Source organism: Chlorocebus sabaeus, chromosome 22, assembly GCF_047675955.1.
Source record: "Chlorocebus sabaeus isolate Y175 chromosome 22, mChlSab1.0.hap1, whole genome shotgun sequence".
Taxonomy (NCBI): Eukaryota; Metazoa; Chordata; class Mammalia; order Primates; family Cercopithecidae; genus Chlorocebus; species Chlorocebus sabaeus.
In genome coordinates this window covers 89165490-89180490 of record NC_132925.1, presented here as the reverse complement: position 1 = coordinate 89180490, position 15001 = coordinate 89165490, and the positions used below count along the sequence as shown (strand labels likewise).

The following is a 15001-nucleotide window of genomic DNA, read 5'->3' as shown; positions in this document are numbered from 1 at the left end:
TGTAAAGGTGTGACTGCATATGTACATGTGTGAGAGTATGTTTGTACATGTGGCTGTGCGAGGAGCCAGAAAGGACTAGGAGAGGAGGCCATGGTTTGAGGATAAGAGCCTAGCCCTGAGGTTGTGCTTTGGAGTTGGAATGGGGGCTCTGTCATGACAGCTGCTGACCTCAGACAGGTCACCTAACCTCTCTGGGCTTTTCTGTCCTGTGTGTCTGTAGTGTGGGGCGGGAGGGATAGTGTGACCTCCTCCAGTCTCTGTAAGGTCAGGGGGTTCCAGGGAGAGCACCTACCCAGCATCTGGTCTACAAGAAGTGTTCACTATGGCCAGCTGAGGCTATTGTCTGGAGCCTCCTGCTTCACTGAATACTGCTAGCCTGAAGGTCGCCTGAAAGAAATAGGGGCAGAGCCCCCAAACCCGTCTCCACTCAACATCTGCACACAGTGGGTACCCACGAATAAGTTGTAGCATCCTTTCAGTCACTCATTCACTCATTCATTCACAGGACGAGCATCTTTCCAAGAGCTACTTCTCTGATGAGGCTGGACATGCAGCCCAGGGGTCCGTGAGTGTGTGTGTGTTAACCAGTGGGGCTGAGGGGTAGGCGCTCACTAGGCCTAAATTCCGACGCCAGGAGTAGGATGGCTGGGAGATGCCTCTGAGTGGGACGGAGGTCCTGGTACCTGCAGTCCTGTAGATGGCCTGTAGATGACAGCAGAGGCCCACGCAGAGCCCCTGCCCCGAGCCGCAACCTTCCCAGTCCCAAGTGAACCAGCTCGCTCAGGTCCCTCAGCTTCCGGATTGGGGGAGTGATGTGCTGTGCGCGAGTAGCTCAGATCTGTCCCAGGAGACAGCCACAGCCACCCTCCCTATGGCTCTAGACAAGTTGTTTTCTCCCCAGGGGCCCCAGTTTCCTCATCTGTGAAATGAGAGCTGTTTAACAGCCGGTATTGGGAAAACTGGCTCAAAATACGTAATGTGGTCTAAGATGGGCTTAACAGAGACTTAAATGTGCAAGGCAAAACTAGAAAGCTAATGGAGAATATCTGTCACTCGGATGCGGGGCAGAGACTTTTTAAACACGACGCCAAAAGCCCAAACCATAAGGTGAAAGGTTGGCGGATCTGACTAAATGGCAACTCGGATTTCTGGTCCCCAGGACGCTGTATATACCAAAGGGAAGCAACGAGTCAAGCGGGAGCTGCACAAAAGGGGGCAGTCGCCAGTGCTGGAGACGCCCAGAGCCACCAGAGGCTAAAGAGTGGCGAATTCAACAACGACGAGATGCCACTTCCCTCAGCATGTTGGCAAAAATTAAAAAGTTGAGTACTCTGAGGGTTGGCCACCACTAGGCAAGTCGGAAGCCTAGCAAGCCATACTGGAGGGCCACTTGGCAGCGTGCAGAGCAAACACCTGACTCAAGGAGAGCTTTCAAGAGAAAGAAGACGTCCTGCGCTGTCACGTTCTAGGTCGCGAATAAAACCCGGGACCCGCACAGTAGCGGACTGCCAGTGCAGGAGCCTCCCTGGGTATCCCTGGAAACCGAGGAAGTTACCGCCCCCTCGGGAAACCACGCCTCCTATTTTGTTCCGGCTCGGGGGCGGGACCCAGTCGAGGCCCGCCTGGCCCTTTAAGGCTGACCTAGCGGGGCCCCAAGTTGGGATGACGCGCAGGGAGCTGGGGGTGGAGGGCGGGGGAGGTCACGTGGGCGCCGGCAGCGCGACTCTCGGCCCTGGGCGCTCCGCGGCCGCCAGCTCCCGCGACCGCCGCCCCTGCCCCTCGCTGGTGCCTCAGCAAGGTGCGTTGCCGCCAGGTACGCCCTCGCCAGGTACGCCTTCCTGGGTCCCCTCTGCGGCCTCCTCCGGGGACCTCGCGGCCATTAGGCGCCCGGCCCCTTCCCTTCTTGACACGTGCCCGGGCGGCGCTCGCTTGTACCCGGCCGCGCGACCACCGCCCCCTGAGGCAAGTCTGTACTCTCTGGCCGTTCGTCCCTCACTCCCAGCTTGCCCCGGGCTAGCAGCCCAGCCCAGTTCAGAGGCTCCAAAGCTGGGGTGTGTTGGAAAAGTCTGGGCTGGACTCACTCTTCCCCTTTCCCCCAGGTGCCAATAGAAGCGCCAGGCTGGGGCCGCCTCTGAGCGCCCCGCGGGGGCCATGGATGGTGAAACAGCAGATGAGCAGGGGGGCCCTGTGCCCCCGTCAGTTGCACCCGGCGGACCCGGCTTGGGCGGTGCTCCGGGGGGGCGGCGGGAGCCCAAGAAGTACGCAGTGACCGACGACTACCAGTTGTCCAAGCAGGTGCTGGGCCTGGGTGTGAACGGCAAGGTGCTGGAGTGCTTCCATCGGCGCACTGGGCAGAAGTGTGCCCTGAAGGTCAGTGAGCCCTCACTGAGGCCTGGGCTATCCTGGAGGGTCCACAGCGGAAGCCTGTGGGTGAAGCTATGTCTAGCGCCCCTGCTAAGCTTCCTATGCTCAGCAACATGTTTCATCCTCATACTCTCCTGTAGGGTCAGGCTCGTGGTCCTCCCTACTTTACAGATGGGGAAACTGAAGTGTAGTCTAGCTAAGCTTTGGGTGTCCCAGTGAGCAAGGGGTGGAGCCAGTATGGCTAGAGCTGCTGTACCCGGAAGCAGGGAAGGGGTGACTCCTGACTCTGGGGTTCTGGCTGGACCCATGTGTTCAGGCCCAAAGGGGGTCTCTTGTTCAGCTTGGCTGCCCCTTCCATGTGAAGCTCCTCTGACTGGAATGGATCTGTTTCCCTTTGCTGGAAGCTGAGCCCTCACCAAGGCTTGGGTGGGGCTGCTTCTTCCCTGTGGCCCCTGCCTGTCTGGGTTGGAGTGGTGTGAGCCTCCCAGGGCTGGCCAGAAGACAAGGCTGATGCCCACTGCACCTGTGGAGTCTCAAGAGGCTGCTGATGGACTCCTGTTGAGTCACTGGTCCCATGTTGAAAGGGACAGGCCCTGGTCCAACCCACCCCTGGTTCCTGGGCAGAGGGCGGGTCAGCCGTCTAACCACCTCAGACTATAGGCTCCCTGGAGACCTGGCATGCTGATATAGGTGGCATGGTGGGGATCAGGGGGATGCGGGGGTTGGGTACCTAGTTCTAGCTTAAGGCATACATCTGGGCCTTGGGCCACACCCCATACCCAGAATCCCTTGAATCTGTCATCTCTGGGGTCTTTACTCATCGGTAGCTTGTGCCAATAGATAGGTAGAGCATGGCAGGGATAGTGACTCCTGGAGGCTAGAAGTACAGCAAAGGCCCTTCTCAATTTTTTTTTTTTTTTTTTTTGAGACAGAGTCTCGCTCTGTCGCCCAAGCTGGAGTGCAGTGGCGCAATCTTGGCTCACTGCAAGCTCCGCCTCCCGGGTTCACGCCATTCTCCTGCCTCAGCCTCCTGAGTAGCTGGGACTACAGGCACCCGCCACAGCGCCCGGCTAATTTTTTGTATTTTTAATAGAGACGGGGTTTCACCGTGGTCTCGATCTCCTGACCTTGTGATCCGCCTGCCTCGGCCTCCCAAAGTGCTGGGATTACAGGCTGAGCCACCATGCCCGGCCAGCCCTTCTCATTTTACAAGATTTTTTTTTTGTTGTTTTTTTTTTTGAGACTCCGTCTCTCTCTGGAGCTCCGTCTCTGGCTCTGTTGCCAGGCTAGAGTGCAGTGGCACGATCTTGGCTCACTGCAACCTCTACCTCCCAGGTTCAAGTGATTTTCCTGCCTCAGCCTCCCAAGTAGCTGGTACTGCAGGTGTGTGCCACCATGCCCAGCTAATTTTTTGTATTTTTAATAGAGACAGGGTTTCACCATATTGGCCAGAATGGTCTCGATCTCTTGACCTCGTGATCTGTCTGCCTCGGCCTCCCAAAGTGCTGGGATTATAGGTGTGAGCCACTGCACCTGGCCTTTACACAACTTTTAATTATGAGTCCAAGTGCAGAGTCCTCTAGATATGGCTAATAGGTATCCTGTGTTTGCCAGTTTCATGACCTTGGATGATATCCCAGACTCTTGAAGCCAGGTTTCTGCATCTATTCATGGGGAAAGATAAGGAGTTGTTGTGAAGATGAAATGAGATTATACGTTTAAAGCACTTGGTACAGGACCTGATACAGGTCTGGAGAGGTTACAGGACTTATTTAAAGCACAGGATCTTAAAGCATCTGAGCAGGGAGCTGGGCCCAGCTCTCTGTGTCTTTCCCAGGACCACTAGGGCCAACAGAGGAGGTTGTCTCCGAGATTGCCTTTGAGGGGATCATGCGGATGGTTCTAGGAGAGGATCAGGGTTGGGCTGGTGGGGCTGGGCCCCAGGTATAGCTTCTTTGCCCACTAACCCAGCAGTCGAATGGGGTGCGGGAGATTTTCAGAGTCTCAGGAATGGGATTCTCTGAGTCTTTTAGGGAAAAAGTGACTCTTCTGAGGGCAGACGGGGATTCTGAGGGCAGACGGGGATAAGGGGATGAGGAATGAGAGTTTTCATCCCCCTCTGGGCACCATTTAGCCCTTCCACCTGTGCTATGATTGAGGGCAGTCTGGGTGGTGAGGGATTGAGGCCAGAGACCCACTTCTTAATACCAAGGCTTTGGCCCTGTGGGCCAAGACTGAGCTCTGACCAGCCCCTGTGGTGTCCAGATGCTGTGGGTGAGTCAGGGTTGGGGTGGGAGATGAGAATTTGTAGGCCCACACAGTGCCAGTTATAAGTAAGGCTGGACTTAACCCCTTCCCCATAGATGCTATGTCTGATGAGTTACTTGGGGTAACTTCTGACTGCAAGAACTTCCATAGCACCTCATCAGTGCTCTCCTTGTTCTGGACTGGGAATTGGGTCAGGCCTGGAGTGAGTTTCCCTCTGTACCCCTTTATGGGTGAGCATGGCTGGGGCTACTAGCGTGGGACCTTCAGGATCTGGCCCTAAATTGGCGCTCAAAGGGGACATAGATTAGATGTGGCTCCCACTCCAGGACCTTCCTGTTCTTGGTATCCCTAGTGACCAAGCCTAGAAGTCACTACCCAGCTAAGTAGGCATTTACTATCTCCCAATATTGGGCTAAGCACAACCTCTGGTACAGTCATTTTACCTGTCTTGTGAGTGGTAGCTGTGGCCATGAGGAGGAAGGTGGCACTTCCCCACTTATAGCTTCTGCCCATTGCCCAGGAGGGCCAGGACCTGGGGACCTCAGTACATGGGCAGGCCTGGGCCCAGGGAACTTAGCCAGCTCGTGATGGATCACAGTCCTTTCCTTACATCTGCCTAGCCCTCTCCCCCCAGTTGCCCCAGCTCAGCGTAGGCAACAGTTATGGGCTCTGTGTCTTTCTGCCTCCCTGGTGATGTGCCCCAGGTTACCAGGCTGGCCTGTCCTTGTTTTATAACCTGAACTTGTTCAGGCCATCTCTGCCCATTTGTCTCATGCTCATTCTCTTGACTCTGTTGCAGCAAGATGGCAGATAGTGCTTAACAGGAAGCCTGAAACTCAGCAAATACTCATGAAACAGGAAGAGCTGTGGCCACTGTCCCTGTAACTGTTGCTATTCTGTGGAGGCCCTAGAGGAACAGGTCCCTCCCTCCCAGGGAGCTGGGCCTCTTCTGCTTTCCCTTAGCCCCTGACCACCTGCTAGGTTCATCTTGGCCTCAGTCATACTCAGTGGCTCCCTCCCAAGGCTACCTTCTGCTGCCAGTGCAGCCATTCTACTCCATTCTACTCCGAGCACTCATTGCTATCCTCTTGGCAGGAACTGGAGGACTGCCTTTCTTGGAGAGGGTGTATGGGCCAGGCAGTCCTCCAGTGTCTGTTTCTCCTGACCTCTTGCTTGTGCCCTCTCCCAGGCTTAACTAGTTAATTAGTACCCTTCAGCTTTCCCTTTAACTGGGCACAGCCCTGCAGATTTATCACAAATCAGTTACCCCACCACATCCAAGACCCAGTCCCTCAAACTTTATCGTATATGTGAAAATTGGGACCCAAAGTGAGTCACATGGCTTGAAGTGGGGGGTGTAGCAGAGGCCATAATTTTCTCCCCTCCTGATTTCCTGCCCAGCCCTCTTGTGGTTTTTGGCCTCTTGGCAGGCAGAAGTGACCATGGCACTTAGTATCTCTAAATAAAAGCAATAGGCTGGGTGCAGTGGCTCGTGCCTATAATCCCAGCACTTTGGGAGGCTGAGGCAGGAGAATTACTTGAGTCCAGGAGTTTAAGACCAGTCCTGGCAACATAGTAAGACCCCTATCTCTATACAAAATTAAAAAATTAGGGCTGGGTATGATGGCTTATGTCTGTAATCCCAGCACTTTGGGAGGCCAAGGTGGGAGGATCACTTGAAGTCCAGAGTTCGAGACCAGCGTGGCCAACCTGGCGAAACCGTGTCTCTACTAAAAATACAAAAATTAGCTGAACACAGTGACTAGCGCCTGTAATCCCAGCTGCTGGGGAGGCTGAGGCAGGAGAATCGCTTGAACCTGGGAGGCGTAGGTTGCTGTGAGCCGAGATCACGCCACTACACTCTAGCCTGGGTGAGAGAGTGAGGCTGTGTCTCAGAAAAAAAAAAAAAAAAAATTAGCCAGGTGTGGTGGCACACACCTGTAGTCCCAGCTACTCAAGAGGCTGAGGTGGGAAGATTGCTTGAGCCTAGGGGTTTGAGGCTGCAGTGAGCTGTGGTCATGCCACTGTACTCCAGTCCGGGTGACAGAGTGAGACCTGTCTCAAAAATTGAAAGAAAGAAAAGCAATAAAAGGCCTTACAGAGACATAATGGTGGGGTCTTCTTTCCTGCCCCTGTGTTCTGGACTGTGGGGCTGGGGGCTCTTCCCCTCTGACCCCTAAAACATGTTGGAAGCTCTTCTGGGCTCCCAGTGCCCTCTTCCCTTCTTTGTTAAGGAGAGTAGAGTGGTGGGGTGGTGGATCCACATGTCCAGGAGACCCCTGCAGAGTCCTCTGGGTCAAGTCTCTGTAGCAGGCATCTTCCTTCTGGTTCCCAGGATCTGGGGAGGTTGCTGGAGCTGCCTTCTCTGGGATAGTTTCCTTCCCCTTGATGCCAGTTGGCTTCCGTGAGCCAGGCTGCTCTGCATGTGGGATCTCAGTGATGTCCCAAAGCACAACACAGAAGAGGGCATATTTCTCCTGACAGACAGGAAACTAAGCTCTGGAAACCAGGAGGAGATCTCACAGGGATTTGAGATTACACAGGGATTTGGGGACTTGGCTGTATATGTTCTGAGCCTCTAATTGTGGCATTCAAAGCCTCTGCAGTCCAACCCACCTCCCTTTTCTACCTTAGGTGACATCTTTCCTTCTCCAGCACTGAAGACTTTCTTCCCATCTGTCAAGATTCAGCCCCAGTGCCACCTCTTCCAGGAAGCTGCCCAGAGTTCCTGGCTTTGGGGCAATGGAACCTTCTTTGTTTGACCCCTAAAGCCATAATACTCCCCTTTGACTCAAAGCACCTTTATAGCACCTGGGCCCAAGGCCTGGCATGTATCAGGGACTCATGAGTGCTTATGAAAATAACCAGGCTCTGGCCCCTCTGAGCTTTGGAAGGAGCATCAGGAGCTGGACTTTTTCCAGGTTACACCTTCTCCACAGGAGAGGGGTTCTTGGATTGCAGCTCAGAGATAAGCCACAGAGAAATGTTATTTCTCCTCTCCTAAAGTCTGAGAATTCACATTGTTATTGGAATCTAACAGTTCCACTGCCTCAACAGACCTCATGGGGAATTCCTGGGAGAAAGGAAATGCCCATTCATGAGGCCGTTTCTGCCTACTGCCTGCTGTCCAGGCTGCACCTCTGAGTAGACAGAGGGTATAACCAGAATGCCGAAAGGAAGATAGAACATGATGGATGCAGAGACTGGGAAGCAGTGGATCCAGAGCCCAGTACCCTGGATGCCTCACTCTTCCTGGGGGGATGGTGCCCACTGCTCCATGGGTGAGGCTGGCCTGTTGGGGCTAGTGCTGTTGAGCTGGATTTGAAGCCAGGTGAAGCTTCCAGGCAAGCCAGGCCCTTCTTCATTTGGCAGCCACCAATCCCTCACCTACCATCTCCAGACCGGTCAGATCAGCCTCTGCAGGGCCACTCATTAGAGTCAACAAATCAGGAGGCACATGGAGGGCCTGGCAGCCCTGTACAACAGAGTCCCTTAAAATAGTTTCACTGCCTCCTGCGTTCTCCCAACGCTGCTCCTTACCTGGAAGGAAAGAATCTGAGGAGCCAGAGTGTTAACTGCCAGGGATGGGCAATTTGCTTTTTCATGAAGATCCTGGGGAGGGCATCAAACCCTACAAAATGCAAATAGTGGAATTTTAGGCAGAGGTTGATTGTTCTGAGATGGTTCATACCGTGCCTGGCTGGCCTTGCTTACTGTTTTCGAAGCTGTGCTACCGGCCTACTCTGAGGGTCACCTCTGCTGGGGCTTCTAGGATCTTTCCCCATCCCATCTAGGAGCTGATGCCAGCTCTCCAGGATTCAGGCCTTGGTGCTGTGGATTCTGATACCCCCATAAACGGCTAACAGTTTTTCACAGCATTCTGCCCAGCAGGTCCTGTCCACAGTGCACAACGATGCACAGCATGAGTTATCTTACCTAACTCTTATCACTCCCATTATATGGATGAGGTTCAGAGGTCAGCAACTTGCCCAAAGTGCACAACTAGTGGGTAGCAGGGCTGAGCTGTGAGCCTAGGCAGTTTGATGCCAGAGTCCTACCATCTAAATCATCTCACTCCTTATGCAAGTCTGTGGGAACACAGGAGGGTCTCTGAGACTTGGCCCTTGGAGGGATGCTGGCATTGTCCTCTCTGCTCCACTGGGATCCCTGGCAGCCCCAGCTGGGCCCTGAGTGTTGCTGCCAGTGTCTGCCTACATCTGCCCAGTCCTCCTCACTGTATGGAACTCTATGCCAGTGATTGGACAGGTGGCAGTCCCGTGAGGCCAGCACACAAGGACCATGATGACTGTGGAGGCTACCTCAGAAAGGTCATGTGCCTTTTCCCAGGCCTTGTGAGTCTCAGACAAGTGGAGCTGAGCAGAGCCCAGAGCACTACGGGCAGGAAGTCAGACTGGTGAGTGGGCGAGTGGAAACTGTATCTGGGCTGGGCCAGCTAGGAGAGGCTTCCTGGAAGAGGTTGCCAGTTTAATCCAGACCTCTGGTTTGAGAAGGATGTGGATGACAGAGGAAGGCACAGGGTGTATGTGTGTGCCTGTGTGCGTGTGTGCGCGTGTGCACGGGTGTGTGTGTATGTGTATGTGTGTGTGCGTGTGTGTCACAACATGCCTGGTTTAGACATTCAGTACCTGCTGTGGAGTACCAGTTTCCCACTCGCAGGTCTGTGTTCTGGCAGGATGTGGTTGACCTCAGCAGGCCGGTGTCAAAGTCCTGACAAAGCCTGGGAAGCTGAGGGAGGACCAGAGGAATCTGTGGAGGAAGAGGCATTTGTGTAGGGCTTTAAAGGGTAGAGCACCATTGCTGAGGGTGCTGCAGGGACTCCTGGCTCACCTGGGCTGTTGTTCAGACTATGTGGGAAGGACTCAGTTTTCATTACAACAGAGGTCTGTTATATCTCTTCTGAGCTTCACACCTGGGGAGGTGGAGTTAGATCCCTCATCTTTCTCTACTGGGGACATTATCATGGAAGACCCCTGGGTGGAGGCAGCAGTTGGAACATCTGGCTCTGTAAGCCCGCAGCCTCCCTTGGCTCCAGGCTGCCATGTCTAATAGTGAAGGCCCACAGGCAAGAGCTGAGGACATCCCTAGGTGAGAGACATTCCAAGCATACCTGTGCCGTGAGAGTGTGTACCAAGCGCTTCCTGGAGAGCTGGCTCTGCTGCTCTCAGGGCAGTGAGACCATGGCTCCTGTGAGCGCTGGTGTTTTCCCTGGAGAACATTAGTTCTACTGCCCTCCCTCCATCTGTTGGACATCTTGTGTGGTCCCAGATGAAAGGCCCCACCTGGGGTTGAGAGAGGAACAGTGCTCTCAGCTTAAAATGTTTTCTGCGACATTCTCTCTAAGTGACTTTGGACTAAACGCGGTTTCATAATCTTTTGCAAAACCGTCATCTTTGTGGTGCAGTTGAACCCTGGGTTTGAATATGTGGTGGGGAATAGGATCCAGTCTCGGTGACTGTTACTATCCCTGCATTCATGCTATGAGACAACATAGGCCAGCAGACACTCTCAGAAGGCAGGGCTCTCATTTGGGGTGGCCTGGGTGCATTTGCTGGTGAAACATTATTGGTTTTTTTGAGGGTTCACCCTGCATCTGGGGAAGCCAGCCCCTTGAGGGACAGGAAAGAATGGTGTGAAGGGAGCTCTGGGTCCTGGTCTCTTCCCCACCCTCCTGCCCTTTTGGAACTAAGTGGATTAGGCCCTGTGCAATTGTGATTAAAATCCTGCTGTGTGGGAACCGTGGAGGTTTTGCTTAGAGCAGGAACACGAGGCTCCTGTTTGGGGAACAAGGAGCCTCAGGAGGCCCTTTCAGCACTAGACAGGCCAGAGATGCGGAAAGATTGCTTTTGTTTTTGAGGCGAGTTTGGGATTAGGGTTGCCTTTTTCTTTGGATAGGGCTTTGTCTTTGCTGCCTTCTCATGGCACTAGCGATCTTTCTGTTCTCTGCCTCCTCGTCCCTCTCATTTCTCCTTTTCCACCTGTTTCTCCTGCTATTGCTCTGTCCCCACTCTCCTGGGCCTTGCCAGTTTGCCTGTCTCATGTGTTTCAGGCCTGATGGCCTCTTTTCTGCAGCCCAGCAGGCTGAGGGCAGGCGGAGGACAGAGCAGGGCCAGGTCAGGTGCTGAGAACTCATCCTGGTCAGCAGGCAGCTCACTCCCCCACCCCCACCCCAGGGGAGGGTGGGGGTGGGGAAGGAAGGAGTGACTGCTGTACCCATGCCACTCACAGTGTCCCCTCCTGCTACCCGCCTTGACCAGGTGTCAGCAGCCTTGGCAGTCAGAACAGTGGAGTCAGGAGTTCTTGGGCTGAGCTGTAACCTGAGGAGGTCCCCTGCCACCCCCCCATGGCTTGTGTGAAGTCAGCTTCAGCTGCAGTCTCTACTGTTGGGTCTCCTTTTACGGCCCAATGGTCTGAGACTTCTGCTTGGGACAATTGTGTGGGACTAGGCACAGTACGACCCCCAAGGGTTCCCTGGCCACAGTCAGGTATAGATGGGGCTGAGATCTGACCTGAGTCAGAGCCTTAGAGCCAGCCAGAGGAGCTGGTGGGAGTCTGGGAGGGCTGAAGGTGTGAGGTACAACCTGCTTCCATTTTTACAGAGGGCATAACTGAGTGTGAGCTACACCTGCACTAGCTGGGGTGAACACTCAAGAATCTCTAGCTGGCACCCTGCACCTGACCGCCCTCGCCCTGCTAAGGCTCAGAGGCTACATTCAGGGGCCTGTGGGACCAGGACCTTGAGCTGCTACACTCATTGCCCCATTCGTAAGGGTTCAGCCTCCACAAGAGACCCATAGCTCATCCAAAGATGCTCACCCAACATTAACAGCCCCCTTCTCAGGATGTGGCAGAAGAATTGGCCTCTCCATGCTTTCTGGCAGGCAGTGGCACAGGGGGCTGGGGGATGGCAATAAGGGTGCCCACTTGCTGAGTGTCTCCTACATGCCAGGCGCAAACATGGCAGAATCAGAATGGATTATCACCCCCATGCCATGGATGCAGACAGGTTCAGAAAAGCAGAGTAACTCACCCAGGGTCACGTAGTATGGACATGGCCCTGTGCTGGAACCCAGGCCTGGCGCTCAGCCATTCCTCCCTGCGTGTGTGCTCCTCTGGGAATCGGGAGCCACAGTCTGCTCATCTGCAAAATGAGAGCCTGGGCCGGGTGCGCTGGCTTACACCTGTAATCCCAGCACTTTGGGAGGCTGAGCCGGGTGGATCACCTGAAGTCAGGAGTTCGAGATCAGCCTGGTGAAACCCCGTCTCTACTAAAAATAGAAAAATTAGCTGGATGAGGTGGCACACGCCTTTAATACCAGCTACTTGAGAGGCTGAGGCAGGAGAATCACCTGAACCTGGGAGGTGGAGGTTGCAGTGAGCTGAGATTGCGCCATTGCACTCTAGCCTGGGCGACAAGAGTGAAACTCCATCTCAAAAAAAAAAAAAAAAAAAAAAAAAAAAATGAGGGCCTGGGTGCTCTGCTTGGCAAAGGCCTCCATTTTGGTTGTGAAGACATGTTAGGTGGGCAATGATCATCGGCAGTACCAGGGAAGCAGGCAGGTCAGGGGGGCCTGCCTTGCCCACTGCTGGGGCTGATCTTGCAAGTAGATAGACAGCATAGAGACTGGTCAGAGAGTGCCCCAGGATGCCTCTCCCACACCAGTCAGCAAATGGTGTTGTCAGGAGGAACATTTGTCTATGGTGATGCCACCAGCAAGGGCTATATTCTGCCAGGCTCAGGAGCTCTGGGGGTTATGACTCAGGTTTGGGGACCCCTTCTGCTGTACTTCATGGCCTAATTAAGTGCTTGAGTCAGGCTGAACCAGTACCAGGGTGTGTCCTTACCCTAGGCAGGCCCAGGAGGGGGAGTGAGTCACTGCCACCTAGTCTCATGGCAGGAACAGGCAGTGTCCCTCAGAGCTGCCAGGCCACCACCCTGGTCCCCTAGAGGGCAGGGCCTCCCCCTCTTCCTCTTAGCTATGGCTCCATGGTGTGATCAGAGACTAGGAAAGCCTTCTGGGAGCCAGCTGGGTGTCAATGCCTTGGTTGAGCATGAGCAGGAGGGGAGAGGGGCCAGGGACCAAGGGAGACTGGAAGCCTGGATGGCCAGTGCTCCTGTTACCCCTGGGAGGAGCCTGAGGAGAGCGATGGCTGCCTGTGCTCACCCAGGCCTGTGTGGCGAGCTGCAGAGACGTGAATGAAGCCAAAGGATGAGGGAGAGATGCTGAGCAGATATGAGATAGAAGGTCGGTGTCGGGGGTGGGGATGGAAGGTTCCCTAGGGCCTCTGTGCCATGCCTCTGGGGGTGAGCCAGTGCATCTCCTCACGCCCACTTCTGATTCCTTTGTCATCTCTGTGACATCTCCTCCGGGTGAGGGAGACCAGCTGTCATTCTTCTGAAAGCTGGAGGGTGTTGGGTCCCCTCTCTCCAGAGCTGACCAGAGGCCTGAGCTGCTGAGTGCTTCAGCATGGGTCACCTAGGCATGACCTCACTTGCCCTGGCCACCCCTGTTAGGGTGGGTTCTATGGCCATTTGTAACCCTGTGGCAGCTATGTGGGCATCACTGCCACACAACTGGCCAGTTGGGGGCACATATTTCATAGCTGCTGTGGAGTCTCTTCATGAAGAGAGACCGCTGATGGGACATTGTTTCTGAGATTACAACAAAACACTTGTGTTTGCTAAAATGTTCCAGTCTTATGATGAAAATGTCCTATTTTTACACTGTCATAGAAGAAATAGAACCAGGGTAAAGTTTCACAGATTATGTAGCTGATTTTGATAGAAAAATCCCCTTTTCCTCTTTGAAGTTAAAGGAAGATACCAGAACCTAGATCTGAGTATGTACTCAGGGGGCTCACAAGTGGTCTCTGCGGCCTCCCCCAGCCCTCTGTGGGAAGGCCGTGGGCAGAATGCTGGGATTCCACACCCGTCAAGGGCAGAGGGAGTTCTGATCCTGCCACTTTCTCACTGTAGAACCTCTAGGGGAGGGGAGGAGGCCATAGCTGTCTCTGGGTCTCTCCCCACCTGTAACACAGGTGCCATGTGGGAGGAGAGTGGGTACCCAGTTCACAGATGCAAGCTGGGGTTTAGGAAGGTAAAAGGACTGGCCATGGTCACACACTTTGCAGAAGGGATATTGTTCAAAAGGATGCGAGGAGTTATCGAGGGGTGTAAAGGTGTCTGCTACCTGGGAGAGTAGGGGGCTTCCACACAGAAGTGAAGATGGGCCCCCTCCTGTAGTTGACCAAGCTTGAAAGCTGGGTGAGTTCCCTGTTGGGGGTCTCCATCCTTTCAGTCTTGGTTCCCATTCCCCAGGGTCCCTCCCCTGAGATCAGCCACCCTCTCCACCCTGGAGGGTCTTCCCCTTTCTTATTGAGCCTTTCACAGCTAAACAGGATTCATGGACTCAAGGTTCTTGGTCCATCTTTGAAGAGCCCAGTCTGGCCGTGCACCTCTGAGGATATGAGACCATTTCCTGTGACCTGCTGGATTGGAGGGGTTCTGCCTCCCCCAGGTCCCCAAGGCTGCACCTCGCTTTCCCTGAGTTCTGGGAAACAAGGAGGGGAGGAGTGTAAGGCCATTTCAGGAAGACCCAGGGGAATCCTGAAGCCAGGAGTCCCTAAGCAAACCCGGAAGCTGTTTTCACCTGTACCATCATGGCCCCTCAATTCCTTCAGTGTACACCCGACACCGAGTTCATCTGAGCTCTTTGCGTGTGCTCTCATTCCCTCCTCATGGCTCCCTGGGAACAGTAGTATTAGCACCATCTCCACTTTCCAGATTGGGCCCGTGAGGCTCAGAGAGGCTGAATGGCCTGCTTAAGGCCACAGGGGAGTTGGGGACAGACCTGGACCCCTGTGACTGCAGCTAGTCCTGCTGTGCATGGTCCCTGGTCTGGGGCACTGGGACCCCCTAGCACTCACATTCCCACTGTTCTTCCCTCTTCCTTCCTGGGAGCCTCCCTCAGGTCCCTCTTTCTAGAAGCATTTCCCTCCACTCTTCCCATCCCCCAGACTTAGCATTTCAGCCTTTGTTTCCAGGTTGTCTGGGGCTGGTGGGAAGCAGACCAACTAAGGCCATCAAAATTTAGTAAATTGGAGGAATCTTGTCTTCCTAAGACTTGAGGATTTCTTTTTTTTTTTTTTTCTTTTTTTAATGTGAGATGGAGTCTCGCTTTGTTGCCCAGGCTGGAGTGCAGTGGTGCGATCTCCACTCACTGCAAGCTCCACCTCCTGGGTTCACACTATTCTCCTGCCTCAGCCTCCCAAGTAGCTGGGACTACAGGCACCTGACACCACCATGCCTGGCTAATTTTTTTGTATTTTTAGTAGACACAGGGTTTCACTG

At 54.2% G+C, this 15001-nt stretch overlaps 1 protein-coding gene across 4 annotated transcripts in view; it reads left to right on the top strand.

The window, feature by feature from the left end:
- The first annotated feature begins 1676 nt into the window (after nt 1-1676).
- Nucleotides 1677-15001, top strand: part of MAPKAPK3 (MAPK activated protein kinase 3) — a 32908-nt gene continuing 19583 nt past the window's right edge. The window contains exons 1-2 of one of the 4 annotated variants that reach the window (XM_007984374.3): nt 1677-1798; nt 2100-2370. In XM_007984374.3, the coding sequence (XP_007982565.1) occupies nt 2152-2370 (219 nt within the window). In that variant the 5' untranslated portion in view covers nt 1677-1798; nt 2100-2151. Of the gene's footprint in view, nt 1963-2099; nt 2371-15001 lie in introns of all 4 variants that reach the window. The other 3 variants (XM_007984373.3, XM_007984372.3, XM_007984375.3) reach the window with 3 other exon arrangements.